Here is a 16,886-nt window from a genome sequence, read left to right as displayed (position 1 = left end):
CATGTTTTAGTGACTATTTCTACAGCGTTTTACAGTTGCTGTTGTTGACATCTGTTTTAAGAACTGGCAGTGCCTTAAGATCCAGGCAATCCCTGCTAAAATGAAGTGATGTCTAAAAACAAGTGACAAAGGTTGCTGAGAGTTTGGCTGCAAGTCTCAGAGGTGGTGTTTGCATTGCAGTCTCTCTGGCGGACAAGCAGTCCTTAATCTTCTCTAGAGAGAGCTTTGAAAGCCAAGCAGAATAGTTTTGATTTCATGTGGTTGAAAATAAGTAGCCTTTTAAGCTTTTAGAGAAGGGGAGTTATATACTGAAATTTGTACTTTTAGGAGGTAATTTGGGAGTAATATGCAATATGGATTGGTGGGGTTGAAGCATAAGTACAAACTAGGTATAGGAGACTGCTGCAGTAAACTGGTATAACGTGAAAAGGCTCCAGACTGAGACAGTGGCAGTAACAATGGAGAGAAAATTATTATGTGTACTTCAAAGTAAAAAGTGTGAGAACTTGTTGACCAAGTATAAGAAAGAGAAAAATGAGTCAAAGATGAATAGGTATATTGACAAAAAAGAGGAACACTGAAGATAGAGATTCTTAGGAAGGGATGAAAAGTTTTATTCACTCTGATGTGATAGTAAATAATCCAAATCAGAGTATATCTTTAGCAAGTACAGATAGTAATCTGGAAATTACTATGAAAACAGACCTAAAGAAATAGATTTTAGAGTTACCCACCTAGAGGTAATAAGTAAAGCCATGGAAAAGCTCTTGAGAAGTTTTGTAAAGGCAGAAGTATGTAAGCCTTATATAATGCCTCTAGTTACCAAGGATGATAAGGAGATATCAACAGAAGCAAAAGAGTGTCAAAAATTGGAGGATAATCCAAAAAGTAGAGTGTTCATGGGCAGCCACGTGGCACAGTGGGCAGAGCACAGAGCCTGGAGTCAGGAAGACCTGGTTTCAGATTCGTCCTCAAACACTTACTAGCTGTGTGACCCTGGGCAAGTCACTTAACCCTGTTTGCCTCAGTTTCCTCATCTGTAAAACTGAACTGGAGAAGGAAATGACAGACTATTTCAGTATCTTTGCCAAGAAAACCCCAAATGGGGTAGTGAAGAGTCGGCTACAACTGAAACAGCTGAACAATAACAACAGTGTTTACAGAAGCCAAGAGAAGAGTGTTTCAGGAAATTTAACAAACATTTATTAATTGCTTACTAGTCACTAGTAATACACAGAAAAAGTGAAACATCCCCCACCCTTGAATACCCTATGTTCTACTGGGGGTTTATAATATGTAACACAAATAAATACGAAGTAGCATCACAGGATTATATATTTAAAGCTGAAAGGGACTTCAGGGATCACTTAGTACAATCCCCATTTTTTAGATGAGGAAAGTTAAGCCCAGAGATTTCTCTGAGGTTACACAGATAGTAAGAAGGAGGATCTTAAACCATGTCCTCTGACTACCAAGTTTAACAAGAATTAAAAAGTAATTTCAGGAGAAAGAGAATGCTCATAAATGGGAAAGACCTCAAAGGAGACAGCTTGTGAGCTGTTCTTTAAAGGAAACTAGGTATTCTGTGAGGCCAAGATGAAGAATGAGTGCATTGCACACACAGGAGACCACTTGTACAAAGTGACGTGTATGGAAAATGGCTCGCTGACCAGTGTTACTGGAGTGTCAGACATGTGAAGAGGGGATATACTAAATAAGACTGCAAAGGTAAATGGGAACCAGATTATAGAGGACTTAAAATACCAACTGATAAATTTATAGCTTATCCTAGAGGAAATAGGGAGCCATTGAAGATTTCTTAGTAGGCAGGTAACATAGTCAGATCAGTGTTTCAGGAATATTCATTTGGTAGCTCTGTGGAAAATGGATTAGAGAGGGAAGTTACTGTAAACTGGAAAAAAAATTGTTTCTGCATAACAACCCATCGATGGAAATGTATCCATTTATATAAATACAATTCAGCCTTGCCCAGGCTGGGAGTAAATGAGGGAAGACAGGCACATAGCCAGAGTGCTCCACTGACGTCCATGCAATAGCAGAAGAAAATGAGGAACACTTCCACTAAATTATTAGAAGGATTTCCCATGACAATTATAAGGGAAAACATGAACAAGTATTGCACTTTCTATAATATCTTTAACAGTGCTTCAACATTTGGGGGTTAATCAGCGCTTTTTTTTTCTTTTTTGCATTGTTCATTGACAAGTGTTGTGGTGAACTGTTAGTTTTATAGTTTAATTTGATACAGTAGTCCTCCACCTGAAAACAGATTTTCCTTTTTTGCTTGGATGTTTGCATAAAATGTTCCTGTGTGAAGCACTCAATGAGTGTTCATTTGATACTACTTAATATGTCCATTTGCCTTTTGGTGCTAGAGTAGAGAATTTGGGGTAACAGCTTGCTTTGGAAAGTGGCATTAAAAACCTTTTTTTTTTTAAGCCTCTTTATATCAGCACTGGAAATTAGATGTTTCAATGTTATGGAAGCTGAAATTATGCATATCTGGTATGACCTAACTACATATTATCACCATCCAAGGAAGTCTTATTTTATTGCTATATTAGCATTTATCTGTTTATTTTTTGCTTGCAGGCATTTAATTTTCACAAGAAGGTAATACTGCAGGCTAAACCTGGGAAGGTTAATGTTGTTTTCAGGTTCCAGGTTTACCTTTTGTCATCTGTTTCCTGTCATAAAGACATTTAGCATTGTCATTCCTATTCCTCCTTTGTCACTCCCTCCATCGCCACTAGCTGATACACTTTTACATCTTATTCCTCCTTTGCCCTCTTTTCCTTCTCTGTATGATATGGCCCATATCTGGAGATAGGCCTTTTATGCCTACAGATCAGCCTTGCCCAAACAAGGCACCAATATGGTCATTCCAAAGCGCTTTCTAGGGAATTCTACTTCAGTGGAACCAGTCATAAGAGAATCAGTTATACTGTACTGGGAGTGATCTAGGTTCCTGCAGTTGACCTCCATATACCAGTCAAGTCACCACCATTTACCTCAAACCACATACACAAGGACCTAGACTCCAATTTTAACACTTCAGGAATTCATTACCCTTTTCAGCCATCCACTTAACAGGGAGAAAATCATTCTTTTGAAGGGACAACTTGTGTCACCAAAGCATTTGACAGTCATAATAACTATAGAAAGATGGTAAGCAAAAATGCAAGAGAATAGAGTAGTCACTTTCCACAGAAAGTGAAAGATTGAAGAAGGGAAGGACATTGTCAAGACTTCTAAAGGTGATAGAAGGGTCAAAGAGAATGAAGACTGAGAAAAGGCTATTGGATTTGGTTATAAACCTTTGGCATTTGAGAGAACACTCTAAATAGAGTGATGCAGACAAAAGTCATTTTGTAAGCATTGTAGGAGCTTGGATAGGATAGCTTTATTGGAGTAGTGTAATAAGCAGGTGTCAACTATTCTTAAGAATTTTGGCAAGCATCCATTAAGTATCTGCTACATAGAAGGCACTGTGCTAGGTGCCAGGTATAAAAAGGCAAAAATGAAACAGCTCCTTCCCTCAGGGATGTCAAATTCTTTGGGGAAATTCAGCATATGTATATGTGGATATATGAAATCAGTACAGTATAATAGGGAGGGAATGAAGAAAGGCTCCGATCCGTGTGGGTAGCACTTGAGTTGAACACCAAAAAATACCAGGGGTCTTAAGGGACTTCTGGGAGAAGAGGGAATTCCAAAACCTGGGGGACAACAAATACAAAGACACAGAAATGGGAAGTATGAAGGAAGTTAGCCAGTAGAGAAAAGATTGACTTTCAAAAGGGAGATGACTGGAGAAGAAATGGTCCTGATGTAGGCAAGAAGTAGGAGGTTAACCATAGAAAGGAAAAGGGCCTCCTCATTCTTTGAGACAAAATTGGCATTTTTATGGAGGAGGCTATATGCTAGGTCATCATTCTGCCTTTGATACCACTAAACCATCCTGAGATGGTTATAAGCTGTTTCTCTTTCATCAGAACCTTTTATCTCTTAACCTATCTTTTTATGTTTTTTTGCATGTAAAAAAATTCTTTGTTAAAATCCCTTAATTTACTTTCTTTGATCTCTTTTAGCCCATGGACCAAGCCTCTCTCAAAAACAGTGATGTCCTCATTCTGACAGGACTCACCCAGATTCCAACAGCAAATCCTGATGGCATGGTAGGAGAATTTTGCAGCAATTTGGGTATGTAGCCATGCAAAAAATCTCAGAATAGATGTTTTTAAATGCTTGAAGGAATGAACAAATTACGCATTTATTAAACTCTTACTGTATGGGGTATAGATAAAAAAATGGAAGGGCTCCGCTCCAAGTCAGATGGAAAAGACCCATGGTTCTTAAGGTGCCAGCTGCAAAGCATATGTTAATGCCCCTTCCTTAATATCATTTCCATTGAGAAAACCATAAGAGATGTTGAACCATTTGGTACTTCCAAGGACTTTGATGCCAACTTTCTCTTCTGGGTGTTCAGTAGCTGTGACTAAGGTCCCTGTAGGAGCAATTGCTAGGCTGCATCTGCACAGTGGCTGCTTCTGAGGATGAGGTCTGAGGGTATTGGACCAGAAACATTGTTATTCCCAAGGCTTTTTTCCCCGGTAACCTAGACTGTCCCAGTCAAGGTGGTAAGAGGAGATGGTGGTGGTAGTGGTGGTGGTATGACTTGCCTGACATACACATTGCCTCATATCTTTCAAAGTGCCTTGCTGCTTCAGCTGTCCTGTGGGTGGCATTTGTTAGGCAGTTGGTGAGGAAGGCTGATCCCTGCTTACAGGAGTTGCTACAGGATGGTGAATATAAGAACTGGACTAGAAGAACTATAAATATAACTTTATACTTAACCCCTTCCTCTCAGCCCAGTGTTTCCTGCATCATATCCATTTGCAGTTTGGAAAAGATATTTATCCTCTGTACTTAATTCCATACTCTAGCCTTCATCTCCCAACCAGCCCAAGTTCCTGATCTAGACTATGGGTCTGGAGATAAAATTTTTAGCATTTTCGATAACAAATTCTGCCATTGTTTGTCCATTTATGTAAATAATAAAGAAAATATTTATTCTTGTGGGAGGCTTTTTAAATTGGATTTGGGGGGCATAGGAAGTGGGGAATGAGAAATCTGCTCTATAGGATTTTAGCAAACTATAGCCTACATGGAGTAATATTAGGTCTGAAATCATGACAATGGTATATTTAAAGTGATTTTTTTTAAGAGAGAGAGAGTGTGTGGGTGTGTGTAGTTTGAGTAACCAGTAGAGCGTTACATTGCATTTATTACCCATTAGTAATTTGATTTATTTTTTTCTGTAACAACAATTTAAAAAATCTATAAAATCTAACTATATCTGATACAGATATTAGGTTTGTTTCCAGAAAGGTAAGCAGCCCAGATACTTTATCTGTAGAAACTTAGCAATATTACCTCTAGGAGGGGAATTGAAAATAAAATTCTGTTATATTTGCATCTTGGCTAACGGTGCTTTCCAAAATTTTAGTTAACCCTTCTAATCACCGTGGATCATGTAGCTCTTAGCCATTACATACCTAACAAAACTTAAGAGTCAGAATCAGAACCTGAATCTACCACTTTCAACCTGTGTCACCCTGGGAAAATAAATTAAATTCTCCAGGTCTCAATTCCCTTATTGGTAAATTTAGAGACCCCCTAAGGTACCTTCCAGTTCTAAATTTATCATACATTTTCAACTATGAATTAACCTTCTAAACTCGGGGTAGGGAGATTTATTTGACGATTTCATGTTCTGTTTTAAAGTCAAATCTTGTGTTTGACATAGTTGAGTAAAAGTTAGTGTAACCGATAAGACTTTCTTGGGTACCTGTTAAGTAGAAATCAAAGGAAAGGAGAGGAAAGAAGGCAGGAAGATGTCTAACCATCCTCCAGAAATGTATTGTCCAGTTGAGGATATATGCACTTGAAAGCATAAAGAGTAGCACCAGGCAGAGTACAGGTGCTGAGCCAGATGTAATCAGCCCCCCTCTAAACTGGAACGAGATACCTAGCCTCTTGGGATCTCACTGTCCTTGGATGATACTTCCAAATTTGAAATCTGGTAGAATTTTAAGCAGATTCTATAGCAGTTCAGAAAAGGGGGAAATCAGTGGGTTGAAATAATCAGAAAAAGAATTGAGTCTTCGAGTATGGGGAATAGCAATTATTCACATTTATATATCACTTTAAGGTTTGCAAAGCAAGGATTTGAACCTAAATCTCTTGACTCCCACTACACCTCAATATTACAACACACTGCTTTTTCCCTGGATAGGCAAAAGAGAAAAGAAAAGGCATTCCATCTAGGAAGTATGACCAAAGTTGGGAATGTGCACAGGATGTATGTGAGCCTTGAAAAGATCATCCTGGCTGTAGCAGGGGACTATGTTTGAGAGTAGTGGGCAAAGTGTGTAAATTGGATGGTACTAGATTATACAAGAGCCTTTAAAAGCAGTCAGCAAGCATTTATTATGTCCCATAATAAATAATAATAATAACTGTGCTAAGCACTGAGGATACAAAGAAAGGCAAAGGACAGTCCCTGTTCCCGAGGAGCTTAATGGGGGAGAAAACGTGAACAACGGCACAAACCACTGTGTACAGGATAAAGTGGAGATGATCAAACAGAAATAAGGTACTGGCGTTAAGAAAGATTAGGAAAAGCCTCTTGTAGAAGGTAGGGTTTTAGCTGGGCCTTGAAGAAAAGCAGAGAAGAGTGTCCCGAGCATGAGGGACAGCTACTTGAAAATGTCTGGAGATGAATTGTTCTATCTGAGCCACGGTAAGGGAGTCAGTGTCTCTGGATCAGTGTGCTTGAGGGGAATGAGATGTAAGAAAACTGGAAAGGTAGCAAGGAGCCACTGAAGTTTATTAAAGGCAGGGAAGATGATATGGTCAGAACTTTGCTTTAGGAAAGTCACTTTGACAGCTGAGTAGAGGACAGAATGGAGTTGGGAGAGACTTTAGACAGAGAGAACAATCAGCAGGCTATAGCAGTAGTCCAGGAGTAAGAAGATGAGGACCTGGAGAGGTGGCAGCATCAGAGAGAAGGGAACATCTATAGCAAGATGCAATGTAGGTAAAATTGACAAAACTTCACTACCCATTGAATATGGCAGGGTGGGGATGAGAGACAGTAAATAGTCAAGTATGACCCATAAGTTGTAGCCCAGAAGACCAGAAGGGAGGTAGTGCCCTCAATAATAATAGGGAATTTAGGAACAGGGGGGTGGTAAGAGCAAATGGGTTTTGAGGGTGGAAGAGATATGGTCATAGCAAGGAAGAAGCCAGTAGATGGGGAGAGATTGAAGATAAGTGACAAAGTGAGAATGATGGAGGCAAAAATCTGTTGGAGAAGATGGAATAGAATGGAATCACTTGTGTATGTAAACACGTTTGCCTTAGTAAGGAGAAGGGCCACCTCTTCATTTGAGGTATGAATAATGGAGGAGATAGTGTATAATGAATCTGAGTGGCGGGGGGGGGGGGGGGGCGGTGATGAGGAGGAGGGGAGAAGAAGGAGCTCTTGGCAAACAGCTTCAGTTTGTTCTCAGCTCAGAGGATGTAGGGAAGGGGAGCCATGAGAAGTTTTTTGTTTTTGGTTATTTGCTTTTTGGAGGGCAATTGGGGTTAAGTGACTTGCCCAAAGTCACATGGCTAGTAAGTGTGTCAAGTGTCTGAGGGTGGATTTGAACTCAAGTTCTCCTGACTTCAGGGCTGGTGCTCTATTCACTACACCACCTAGCCGCCCCTAGCCACAAGAAGTTTGAGGAAGAATGAAGAGGTTTGGAAAAACTGCTGTGGCATAGGATTGCCTTTCAGTAGCAAGGTCCTAGTTGAACTTATATAACATAAGTTTGTAATGGACCAAGTCAATATAATTTTATGATTTTCTCCAGTTTCATTCAGCAACATATTAGTAGGAGCAAAGGCAATGGATATTGAAAGCAGTCCATCTCTGAAATTTGGCAGGGTAAGATCAGCAGTAGTATTAGGGGGCAAGGGACTCTGGAGAAGAAGACAGTGTAAAGTTGAACTGGTTCACCAGGGGATCAAGATGGAGAACTGAGGAAAGTCTATCCAGTGTAGGGGTTTTGACCTGGGGAAGAACTAAGGAGTAGTGGGATTGGAGGTTGTGGCAGAGGCGAAGAACAGGTTTTGGGGTTGCAAGGCAGAGGGAAAGATGAAATGACAACAAATTGTAATCAGATAAAAGAATTTCAGAGCCCATGAACATGGAAGTAGAACATTTGTGGATACTGGCAAGTAGAATATTTGTGGGTTACCATCTCTGAATGTAGCTGAATGTAGAGAGGAGAAAGTCATGGGAGATGAGGAAATTGAACAACTGGAAGGTTAGGGTGTTTGAAGGAGTATCAATAAGTATGTTGAAGTCCCCTAGTATATAGGGAGGAAAGAAAGACTATGAGCCAGGCACCGAACTCTTTTAGGAAATAAACCAGATAGAAGAGTTGAACTAAGTTAGGCAATAGGAAACTGTTGTAATTACTGAACAGAGAAGTAATATGATATACTTTTTTTTTTGCTTTTTGGAGGGCAGTTGGGGTTAAGTGACTTGCCCAAGGTCACACAGCTAGTTTGTTGGTTTGGGGGTTTTTTTGGGTGTTAAGTGTCTGAGGCCAGATTTGAACTCAGGTCCTGCTGACTCCAGGGCTGGTGCTCTATTCACTGAGCCACCTAGCTGCCCGATATACTTCTTATATACTATGTATTCTCTTTGTATATCCACACCTAGATGGTCATTTCTGGAGGGTGTTGGTAGCTTTTTTTTTTTCTTAGACCTTTTTTTTTTTTTTAACTTTAGCTTCTAGTCTTATAGGCACCCAGCTGATTAATAAATGCTTATTCTCTCCCCTCTAACTTTCTTATTAATGACAACAATTCCAGTCCAACTCTAATGTCCTTCTTGCCTCCTGCCCTACAGATCTAGTCAGTTATCAAATCTTGTCTTTTCTATCTCTGTTTCTTGCATCTCCTTCTCTCTACCCATATGGTCACCACCCTAGTTCATATTTAGACCTACATCTCCTCTCACATGGGTTATTGAGATAATTTCCCATTTGGTTTTCCTGCCTCAAGTTTTTTTCCTTCTGCAGCTCCTCCTATACATAGCTGCCAAAGTGATTTTTCTAAATTTCAGGTCTGGCCATATCACTCTGCTTAAATTCCAGTGATTCCCTATTGCCTGTAGTTATCAGGTAATCCTCAGAATGGATTATATTTATACAAATTGTCAAGAATTGAGTATAAAAATAATTGAGGGGTTATCTCATGCTTTTGTCTTATTTGTGCTGTTGTTTCCCACTTTTAGTACGAAAGAAGTATGAAAGAAAGGTGAAAAAATGAAGCAGAAATCCACCCTGAGTTTCCTTTGATCTTTAGGCCTGAATGAGACTGGCAAAGGATTGTGAAGGACAGAAGAGAATTGATTATTGTATTAGAAGTGAGAAGTTGTTAGGGCATATGAAGTAATTTATAAAAATAAGAGTAAAAAAAAGAAAAAAATATGAGTATTATTTAGGAGGGTTTCTTTTTTCAAGAATATATGTTTGGGGACAGCCAGGTAGCACAGCGAGTAAGAGCACCGGCCCCAGTGTCGTGATGACCTGGGGATCAAATCCGGGCTCAGATACTTAGCACCACACCCAGAAATAACTGGCCCTGTAACCTTGAGCAAGTTACTTAACCCCAGTTAGTTTAAAAATATATAAATATATATATATATATATATATATATATATATGTATGTATATGTATGTGTGTGTGTGTGTGTGTGTGTGTGTGTGTGTGTGTGTGTGTATATATGTTTGATTCTTTTTCACATTTTTCCTCCTACCTTCATTCCTTTTAGCTCTGACGGTGCGGAATGGTGGTAATGTACTGGTCCCCTGCTACCCATCTGGAGTGATCTATGACCTCTTGGAATGCCTGTATCAGTACATCGACTCAGCCGGCCTTTCCAACATCCCCTTCTACTTCATCTCTCCTGTTGCCAACAGCTCGCTTGAGTTTGCCCAGATTTTTGCTGAATGGTATGTGTCAGTATTCATCTTCTTTATGTGTTGGTAACTATGGGTTATAGAGAATGGATTTTTAAAAAGGCAAATTTTCTCTCAGGCAAATGTGAGGTATTAACTTGGCTGTGGGACCACTCCATTGAGGGCAAATGCTTAGCATACTCATGTCTGACGATAAACACAACCATGTTAACATTTGACCAGTAGTGACTCAGCCACCCCAAATAAAATTGGCAAGTCTCCCGTTTAAATTCATTTACACTTGTAGGGAACTTAATTACTGATCACCTGAAAAATTCTATCAAAAACCACCTAAGTAAAAAGCAGTATTATTTAGTTTTTTCTCTAAAGATGGCAGAATCATCACTATCAGTTATGAATATGCTTTTTCATGTCGCTTGGAACTTGTAACATCTAGCTGCTGGGGAAAATATATCTTTGTAGAAACAAGCAAATTGGATTTGGAGGTGCTTTTTTTTTTTTAAAGAAAAATAAAAAGTGACTCATCTTCCATTTGGAAATGAGAAAATTAGTACTTTTCAACAAATTCTGTTAATAGTAAAAATTCTTGGGTTGATTTTTTTTTTATCATGGAGAAACAAAGAAGGAAGGAAAAGAAAAAAACAGGATATGATGATGGTAGTAAAGGCAGATGCTCACAGAGATAAAGACAGAAAAAGGGAAGTTAGAGGAATACAGGTAAGTTGCAATGTGGTAACCTAAAAAGAGTGACTGATTTGTAGTCAGAAGGCCTCAATTCAAATCTTGTCTCTGCATAATAATAAACAATAAAAAATTATTGTGTTTGTTAAAGCCTTTTTTTAACCATGATAACACTTATAATGGGGGTCATTTATCGGTTTTACCCAGTGAGTGGAATGGATTAATCCATGCTCAAGATTAGAGGTCTGCTACTCCTGTCCTTGTAAATGTTCTAGTGTGCCAAGTATGCATCTACAGAATTATCTTTGCATAGTATAAGAATTACCCTTACTAAATAAGAAAGTATTTGCTGAAGATTTGCTGCAACTTAAATTTGCATATACCATTTGTAAACCAAAGCTACCATTTTCTTTTTTAATGGATATATGAGTATAATTGAGTATTGTGTTATTTTCTGATTGTTGGCTCTTTCTATCCTTTTGTGACGGTTGAGACCCGCTCTCCTTTTTTCTGACAAGAGAAAAAGAAGACACCAAAAGCTTTTGTCTTTCTGTTGTCTGAGATCTTAAAACACAGAGCTAGAAGCTTCACAGTCATTTAATCCAAACTTCTTATTTTACTTTTCTTGTTAGTTTTTCCCTCACTTTATCGGGGAATGCAGTTTTCTCTATTCTTGTCAGAAATATATTTTAAGATGTTTGTTGTTTTTTCCATCTTTAATAGTTCCATTGCCCTTACAGCCTTACCATTTGTAATCTTGCTGCTTCATAGTCATGTTTTGTCTTTATATTCCTCTTTAGTTTTCTGGCCTAATTTCCCCTTTTTCTACTTTTTCCTTTTCCCTTTTGTTCTGCTGAGCTGTAGAGAACTCTGGATTCAGCCAACTTGGTTTCTTTTTATAATTGTATAATTTGTTCCTGAATATGCAGAGCTTTCCTTTTTCAGCAATATCCAAGACTCAAATTGTTTGCCTCTTAGAACTCCTTTCTAGGAGGCTCTTCCTTTTGTTGCCGTGAGCCTGATAAAATTTGTCATCTTCTTAATGTAATAGACTTTTCTCTTTGGACCTTGACTTCATTCATTTTGCGTCTCTCCCCAAGTTTTCTACCTCCTTTTATCTACTAGTTGCAAATTTAATTGAATTCAGTACATATCACCACATACCCCCATATGAAGTTTACACTGCAGAAAGAAACTAGTGGGTTGTTTTGTTTTTTTTTTGGAGGGGAGAAGGCAGGGCAGTTGGGGCTAAGTAACTTGCCCAAGTTCACCCGGCAATAAGTGTTAAGTGTCTGAGGCTGGATTTGAACTCAAGTCCTCCTGACTCCAGGGCTGGTGCTCTATTCACTGCACCGCCTAGCCACCCCAAGAAACTGCTTTTTTTTAAGTGTATACATTTGAGGGTGGAAAAAAAATCCTTCCATAATCATGAAATGTTAGAGACCACCTATCTTTTTATCATCAGTTGAAGTTCCTGAACCTCAGAGTAAGAACCCATGATCTAGTCCATTCACACTGATTTTTGTTTTTACCTTGAAACAACATCCATAGCTCCTCTAAGTGGAATGTACTTCGCTCTCATCAGGATATGGAAAGAGTTACATTGAGTAGATGATTTTCATTGTGTGGGTTGAAGGAAGAGAAGACCTAGATAGTCAGTCCCCTTCTCCACTGCCTTTTATCCATCCCCATCCTTGTCTTGTTCTCACTCCTTTCACCTTCGCTGGGAACCTGGCCATAGCAAAGAGATGTGGGCCCCTTCAGTCCTTTGTGTAAGTGAAAGCAGTGGGCCTCAGTCTTGGCATCTGCCGAGGCATTATCTTTATCCAAAAAGTGTTTCACTTAAGTCACATTCCTGAAATTTGAAAGGGAATAAATTAATCAGTGTAAATAACCCCTTTTGTATTAATACTAGCAATTTAGTATTCTCTTTCCTTACATTATTCTCCTGTCTTCTCAGATAGGAAACCACAAAAAGGAACTATTAATCCAGAAAACTAAAGATAAACATAAAGAAATATGACTGGATTGGGGAAAGATCAGAAATGACAAAGCTGGAAAGGAGAAATAACTAGTAAAAAAACATTTTCAAGAGAAAAAAAAATCTTATAATAGATTTGGCAAAAGAAGAGAATCAGAAAATTCCATTCTCTAACAGAGAAAACTAACATCTAGCTAAAGTCATCATACTTAAAGAGAAAGAAACTGCTTTTGAAACATGGAAAGATGTTAGCTCCCGATTTTAATTAGTTTTTACCAGTGTAAGTTTGGGCAGATTAGTAGATTTGATTTAAGAAAATTTGGGTAAGGGGGCGGCTAGGTGGGATAGAGCACTGGCCATGGAGTCAGGAGGACCTGGGTTTGGATCCGGCCTCAGACACTTAACACAAAAACTAGCTGTGTGACCTTGGGCAAGTCACTTAACCCCAATTGCCCTCCAAAAAGCAAGAAAAAGGAAATATGGGTAAAGTTCTCAGGGCTAATAGAGGTGCCATGAGTGGCAGAATGGTGAAGAACCTATGTGGTCTATGACTATTTCTTCTGATTAACCTTCCCACCTACCATTCTAAATACTTGAACAGCCACCTTCCTTCTTCCCCAAAAATTACCTTGCAGATATCAGTAGGGAAGAAATTCTGAATAAATATGGTAAATATTACACATGAATAAGCATCATATCAAGAGAAGTACAGGGGCGGCCAGGTAGCACAGCGAGTAAGAGCACCGGCTCCAGTGTTGAGAAGACCTGGAGATCGAATCCCGGGCTCAGACACTTAGCACCCACCCAGAAACACCTGGCCGTGTAACCTTGAGCAAGTTACTTAACCCCAATTGCTTAGGGACGGCCAGGTGGCTCAGCGAGTAAGAGCACTGGCTCCAGTGTCGGGATGACCTGGATCAAATCCGTGCTCAGATACTCAGCACCACACCCAGAAATAACTGGCCGTGTAACCTTGAGCAAGTTACTTAACCCCCTATTGCTTTAAAGAAAAAAAAAGAGAGAGAGAAGTACAGACTTCTTATTTTCAGAGCCTTTCATTTCATCATCTCGTGATATAAGAACTTCTAGTGAGTTCAACATACCATACCATTTCCTGATCTTTTATATGAGGCAGGTAGATGGCACAGTGTTTAGATAAGCGTGTGGGACATGGAGCTGAGTTCAAATCCTGCCTCAGACACTTTTACTAGCTCTGAATCTAGACACATCACGTGACCCTTGTGTACCTCAGTTTTCTCATCTGTAGAAGGGGGATGATAATAGTGTCTACCTCCTGCAGTTGTTATGAGGTTAAAATGAGACAACATTTGAAGTGTTTTATAAACCTGAAGGTACTGTATAAATGCTACTTAGTTATACTAGTAGTATTAACCAAATGATGGCATAGGCATGGAACACTAGGGAAGAGACCTTAAAAGTCACTGATGACCTCCATGCATATGCCCTTTCATAAAGCATTCTTCCTTTCTATTAACTCTTATGAATTTGTGACATCTTTTGCCTCATCCAGCTGATGAATTTTTTATCTGTGCTGATGCTTCAGAGCAGAGGTGTCTCTTTCACATCCCCAGAGGGAACTAACCAGACACTTAGTCACTTCCCTTTAATTTCTCAAGCCCTTGAGGAAAACTCCCACATTCCCTACAGATTTCTGTATGCCTCAGAGCACCAATAGAGGCACTAGATTGTCAGCTTCTTGAGAGCAAGAACAATGCCTTATTTACATTTTTACCTCTTACCATCTAACACAATGCTTTGTATACTGGAGATGCTGAAGAAATATTTGATGAACATAATATATATTTGAGGGAGCAGGTGAGAAGGGAGAGAGCCGTGGTAGGTGAAGAGGTCAGTCAGCAGAAATGCTCCCGAATACATAGTGCTTCCTCACCATTCTGCTTACTTATGAATTCAGTAGAACGTCTTTCCTGGCAACTTAAAAATAGTTCATATTTACGTAGAACTTTAAGGTTTGCAAAGCCTTTCTGTACCAGTGACACTACCAAGTAGGTTTCTCATAGTCCTTCAAAATGTTTTTAAAAATCTGCCTTGGAGGAATCAGTAGTTTCAGTTTTATTTTGGTGAAATAGTGCTTTCTGCAAAGTAAAGGTCAGAGAGAACATGTTGATAAAAGAAGAAACAAAAACAATTGGTTGGGTTTGCACCCTGAGTCAGCACCTTCCATACTGCCTTGGCCATAATAGCTGCTTATTCAAGTCAACAAACGTGTATTAATAGCATTAGCTAGTTATAGATACTATAACACATGGGGAAACTATTTTTAACCTTTGTGAACAAAACAGTCTATTTTTGAGGATCGTTTTTGAAGTGTGTTACTTTTTTAAAAGACTTATTTCAAGAAACTAGATTCTCAGTACCCCCATGCCATTGTTCACAGTAAGCTGTTGTCAAGAAAAAAATTTTTTAATGTTGGAGAATCTCTTATCTGAAGTGTCACCAGTAGGTGGCAACCAGTACCACAGAATGTCTTACCTAATACACTGACATGTAACTCATTTTTTTCTTCTTTAAAAGGCTTTGTCACAACAAACAGACCAAGGTGTATCTCCCAGAACCCCCTTTTCCTCATGCAGAGGTAAGATAACAAGGGTTGGAAGGAAATAGAGGGTAGATAGTTACATGTGGGTAGAAATGGCCATCACCCAGATGAAAATTATAGAATTGTTTAAAGAGAAGAGACCTCCATGGGTTATCTTGTTGTTTCCTGTAGAAGACTACAGTGAAACTTCCTTTCACTTGATCATATCTGAGATGAGACCCTCCTTGTTTTCTCTTCCTAGAATCTATAGCTTCCTTTGAAGTTCATCTCAGGCGTCACCTTCTTCATGAAGCTTTCTGTTCTAGTTATTAATGCTCCCTGCTTCCACAGCTTGGGGGGGTGGTTTGTATCCCCTCAGAATGTAAGCTTCTTGAGGGCAGAGCATGTTTCACTTTTATCTTTGTGTCCCCAGTCCTCAGCATAGTGTCTTATACATAGTCAAAACTTTACAAATATTTATTGAATTGAAATGTTGTAATTCTATAAGAATGGTTTGGGTTTTTTTGTCCTACTTATAATGATTCACTATTCTTCCCCATTAATCCATTCCATTTTCAAACCATTAATGGTTAAAGTTAAGGCTATTTAGTTCTATTCATAGAATCCAGGAGTTCTAATCCTGCTTTTTGGGGGGATTTTTTTTTGTGTTTTTTTTTTTTTGCTGCAAGGCATTCAGGAGTAAGTGACTTGCCCAGAGGCACACAGCTAGTAAGTGTCAAATGTCTGAGGCCAGATTTGAACTCAGGTCCTCTTGACTCCAGGGCCGTTGCTCTAACCTCTGAGCTATGTAACTGCCCCTTCTAATCCTACTTTTGCTCTTAAGTTCTGAGTATCCCTTTTCAAGTTGTTCAATTAACTCTTCTCTGCTATTTATCTTCTACTTTATAGTTCTTTGTCCTACACCTCTTCCCATTTCCTTTTTTCACTTTGATTAAGTTATCCTACATCATTAGTGTTTACTCACGGCATCCCACCAAATTGCTATTTTCATTAAACTGAGAATATTTCCATTTTAGTACCTGATATTGCCTGTGGTAAATGATATTTCTTAAGCAGGCTTTTCTCTTTCCAAATCCTGGTATGCACTGAATTTATGAAATGATATCTAGGAAAGATACAATATTAAAAATTATATAGCAATTTTAAGTACCTTAAATGTGAAAATACCCAGCAGATTAAGATGTAATATATAATTTACAGATGTAAATCACTGTATCTTAGTGTGGTTGATGATTTCCTCTACCTACATATTTTTGCAAAAAAATTTGAAGCCAAGCCTTATTTATTATTTTTATATGATTCTGTCTTCTTTCAGTTTATAAATAGAAAAATGGAGTAGCTACTATCAAAGCATAATGACTAAGCTAAAAGGCTTTAAACTTCCATCTCTCCTTTTGATGCACTGATAACTTTTATTATTACACTCTTCAGAAGAACATTGGCAAACTAGCACAGAGGATAAAGAAGTGTCGGGGAATCGTGTCATTGTCATTCATTCATTCAACAGACATTTATTAAATGACCAGTCTGTGTAAGCCACTGTGCTATGGACTATAGGAGACAGTGATACAAAAGACAT

The 16,886-nt window shown here is 38.7% G+C and overlaps 1 protein-coding gene across 2 annotated transcripts in view; it reads left to right on the top strand.

Annotated features, from left to right (window-relative positions):
* INTS9 (integrator complex subunit 9) overlaps positions 1-16,886 on the top strand; it is a 134,216-nt gene that overhangs the window by 77,291 nt on the left and 40,039 nt on the right. For both annotated transcript variants that reach the window (XM_069075644.1, XM_069075643.1), the window contains 3 exons: positions 4,113-4,224; positions 9,917-10,097; positions 15,283-15,343. In XM_069075644.1, coding sequence (XP_068931745.1) covers positions 4,113-4,224; positions 9,917-10,097; positions 15,283-15,343 — 354 coding nt within the window. The remainder of the gene's footprint in view (positions 1-4,112; positions 4,225-9,916; positions 10,098-15,282; positions 15,344-16,886) is intronic.

This window comes from Petaurus breviceps, unplaced genomic scaffold (assembly GCF_028583685.1).
Source record: "Petaurus breviceps papuanus isolate PSGF00001 unplaced genomic scaffold, PetGlider_PUasm1.0 90919, whole genome shotgun sequence".
NCBI lineage: Eukaryota > Metazoa > Chordata > Mammalia > Diprotodontia > Petauridae > Petaurus > Petaurus breviceps.
This window is presented reverse-complemented; position numbering and strand designations above follow the sequence as displayed.